Source organism: Fulmarus glacialis, unplaced genomic scaffold, assembly GCF_000690835.1.
Source record: "Fulmarus glacialis isolate BGI_N327 unplaced genomic scaffold, ASM69083v1 scaffold15883, whole genome shotgun sequence".
Taxonomy (NCBI): Eukaryota; Metazoa; Chordata; class Aves; order Procellariiformes; family Procellariidae; genus Fulmarus; species Fulmarus glacialis.
The window spans coordinates 13651-17361 of record NW_009203686.1 but is presented as its reverse complement, the minus strand read 5'-3'; the positions used below and the strand labels follow the sequence as shown (position 1 = coordinate 17361).

Sequence of the window (3711 nt, the reverse complement as noted above, 5' to 3'; positions counted from 1 at the left end):
AGAGCAGCTGCAGACTCTTCCCACTGAATGGTTCATGCCCTGTATGAAAGTTAGACTGGCTGTGCGGTTACGGTGCACTTTTGCCTTCACTTAAAGCACTATACATTAGCTGCTGTGGGAAGTTCAGAGACAGGAATAGACAAGCCTTTGATCCGATTAATCCCAGCATGTGGTCTTTATTTTCCCTTCATGCAAGTATCTCCTGTAGCTCTGACTGAGCTGAGCAGCCCTCTTGCACTGGGGCTTGCTGGAAGCAAAGTGTGTAGCTCCATGCCTCCCCAGAATTATTTCCTGGAGGGACAGAAATTATGACAGGTTGGGATCAGTGGAAGCATCATGCAAGACAGAAAGGGTCAAGCCTCATGTCCGTGAAAACACATGTTTTCTCTGCGTTCATTCCACAGATGAACTTGGCTTCTCTTCTGGGTCTGTAATTAACTTTAACTTTTCTTTCTTCCTTTGTCTTAACAGTATGGCGATGTGCTCAATTTGTTGATCTCAAGCAGGAAGACTGGGAGTGCAGTTGTGGAATTTGCTACAGTTAAGGCTGCTGTAAGTCTGGGGGAGACCCCAGATGTGTCTGGGAGAGTGGGCAAGAAGGGGTATTGCAGAAGGGAATGGTTAGCAGACTGACAGCCTAGAGACGCTGCCTTGTCATTAAGGCAGTGGAGAAGGGTAATGAGAGTCTAAAGGTACAGATGCGTGAAGGGAGTGGCAAAGCTGGAGGCATAAACCCAGAGCAGATCATGCACATAAACAAGCAGGCTGTGCATGTAAAAGGCTGAGGAAAGAGACACTGCTTTAAAAAGCAGGCACTGAGCCATTTAATCAGCTCTCACTGAAGGTGAATTAGCCATTGTGGAGATGGGCTTAATGAGTTTTTGAGGTTATATTAGGCATTTGCAGTTTGAAAGAAATCAAAATGTCTTGACTCACTATGGGTTATAATAATTCATGTGGCTTTGGAAACAGAACTCGTCAGTTATCCTTAATTTTAGTAGTTCCATCAACTTATACCATACAAGAGTCTCTATTCCTTATCACCTGTTCTTTCACTCATATATCCAAATAATCAAAAAAAACCCCCAGAATTGTCTGACCTGTTTATCAAAAGTACTGGCAGTGATATGTTCTATCTATGCTTGATGCAGATATGGACCTTAAAGGGTGCTCCTCATGTAGGGCAGCTGTGAAATCTTCGTTGTTTGTGCCCTACTTGATGCGAGGCTGAGATGGAAAAACGTTTATGATTGTTAGTGACCTGTGAGGGAGTGGGGTCTGAAATTCAGATGGTGATGGAAGAATATTTGCATTGGTAGGAGATGGCTGTGAAGAATGAAGTTGGCCTAATAAATAATCCTCTAAAGATTTCCTGGCTGGAGGGCCAGCCCCGGAACAATCCCAGCACTGTCCTTTCTGACAGCACTAGTCAGCCTAGGACTTCACAGGTAAGGACACATAGGCTGCTGTTATTTAAATCTGTTTCTATAGCAACCTAAGTTTAACAGTGTGCTTTGCATTTGTGGTAAGATACGTTGATTCCCAGCAGAGCTGAAAAGAAGCTCTTAATGAAAGGCCTGCCTTTCTGAGGAGCCTTTTTGTGCTGAAGCAGTGGCTTTTTTAAAGAACCTTTTGCCTGAGTAGCAGCACAGTGAGAACACAAGCTATTTGGATGACTGGATCTTTGCACATTCTCACTCTGTCTTCCAAGTGAAAAACAAGGATGTTCCTTGCTTGGCCCAAAGCCTCTAATGCCATTGTTCTGGAATTTTTTCTAATATACTTGACCGTGGGAGTCCTCTGGCTGATAGCTGGTTGAAATGGGTCTCCTAGAAGGCTGCTTTAGAGAGGCTTGGTTACTAGCTGCCTTCACAAGAGGATGAAATTTCAGTGCTGAAAGGAAACCTATATTCTTAGGGTCTGCAAGAAGGAAGAGAAAGCAGTATCAAATTAAATACCCTTGCAGAGACCTTATTGTCTTTTTTGGGTCCTCTTTACCAGTGTGGTTGCTTTGAGTGCAAGGTGTTTGTTAACTCTTAGCTGCTTCCTGTTTATTTCACCAGATAATCCCTCTGAAGCTGTTGCTCTTGAATAGCAAATGTATTCCAGTTACAAAACAGACGCAATAACATCAGTGGTTAAAACATAGAAACCAACCTGAGGACATGCTGCAGCACACTGTTGGCTCTCCGTTACCTCTTGCTCCTGTTGGCCCTTGGAGTGGGAGATGTATCCACTTCTTTTGAAGCATGTTACATTACACTTCGCTCTATAGCACAGAATTTATCTCATGCTCTGCATGTCTTCTGATCTAGTTAGTAAATCCTTAGGTGTGAAGGGACCTGAGATCCTTTGCTGGTTATTTGAGTTCCAGTTCAAACTTCATGTGACACTTATTCCTCTCTCCTTCCCTCTGGTATAAAGATCAAAAAGATCTAATTGCTGAGAGGACTCCTGCCTCATGCTCTTAGTCTGTCTTGATCAGTCTTGTGCGTGTTCACTACCTAAATATATTAGCAGCTTGTGAGGTTGTTCAGTACATTCACTCTCCTGACTTCTTGTTAAGTACTTTATTTATAGTAGATGCATTTATACGTCAGAATGCATTGTTGTTACCATAGTTTTGTTTAGGGTTGTATGTTTTCACCTGGGATGCGTGTTGCCTGGCCTGAGCAGCATAGCTTCCCAGAAATCTCAGGCAAAGGCAGTTATAGTGTCATAGTCCAGGACCCAGGCAGATCTGCACAACGTAGAACCAGTGAAAGCCCTGCAGACACAGCAGATTCACAGAGGTGGCCAGAATGTTAGAAGGCAAATTGGGGGGAAAAAAGCAGAATCCAATCCAGTTTGAGTATCTCTCGCTAGTAGAGAATGAGAACTAGCTCTGAAGAGCTCATTCATACCTAAGGGGGGGTTGCAGATGCAATTGGAGCTTGGTAGTAGATTCTTGCCTCTGCGGGTTCAAAAGCCCTGGCTTTTGACTGAGTTTATCTTGGCTTGTTTCCATCACCAAAGCTTGTTAGTGTGGAATGGCAGCGTCTGCCTGCTGTGAAGGATTAGCTTGGCGGAGCAGCAAGGGAGAGCAGGCTAAAGCAGCAAATGGTGTTCATGCTGTGTGGAGGTGGTGACTCACTTCTCTCCAACACAGCCTCATCAATCCCATATTAGCTCTCAAAATGGTGAGGCGTTATGGCCAGTGACTTGCATCGTTTCCCAAGAATTACACTGCTTATGCTTGTCTGTCCTTTCAGCTGCTTTTATGTGTAAGCAGCTGCAATTTATTTGATTACATTGCAGTCTTGCTGTCCAGGCTAAGATCTCCAAGCTGCTCTGGTTCCTGCTTTTCCTAGTTCCTGACTCCAGAACCTCCCCAAATCCTGCTGCTGCTTCCACTAGGGTGCTTCCAAAATCTGTAATGTGGTAATAGCTTCTCTTGACTGTACTGTTTCCAGTTGACTTATTCTTTGTCCTCAGCTCTTCAACTCTAGACTATGCAAAATGAGCTCTTCCAGATATATTTTGCCACTGCCTCAACCTACTCCCTGCCTCATCCTTTCATACCCAGTCTGGCTTCCCAGTGATCAGGGTCTACATTCTTGCTTTCAAGCTGCACTTATCTTTCCGATTTAAGCTGCCCTCACTTCCTATTTGCTGCTCCCTCTGGGTTGCTCCTATTTTTGTCTGAATCCACCCCCATGTTTGCTCCCACTC

General features: G+C 44.3%; 1 protein-coding gene across 1 annotated transcript in view; it reads left to right on the top strand.

The window, feature by feature from the left end:
- DNAJC17 (DnaJ (Hsp40) homolog, subfamily C, member 17) overlaps positions 1 to 3711 on the top strand; it is a gene marked incomplete at its 5' end in the record, with an annotated part of 17315 nt that overhangs the window by 8552 nt on the left and 5052 nt on the right. The window contains 2 exons of the mRNA XM_009574734.1: positions 472 to 552; positions 1320 to 1448. Coding sequence (XP_009573029.1) covers positions 472 to 552; positions 1320 to 1448 — 210 coding nt within the window. The remainder of the gene's footprint in view (positions 1 to 471; positions 553 to 1319; positions 1449 to 3711) is intronic.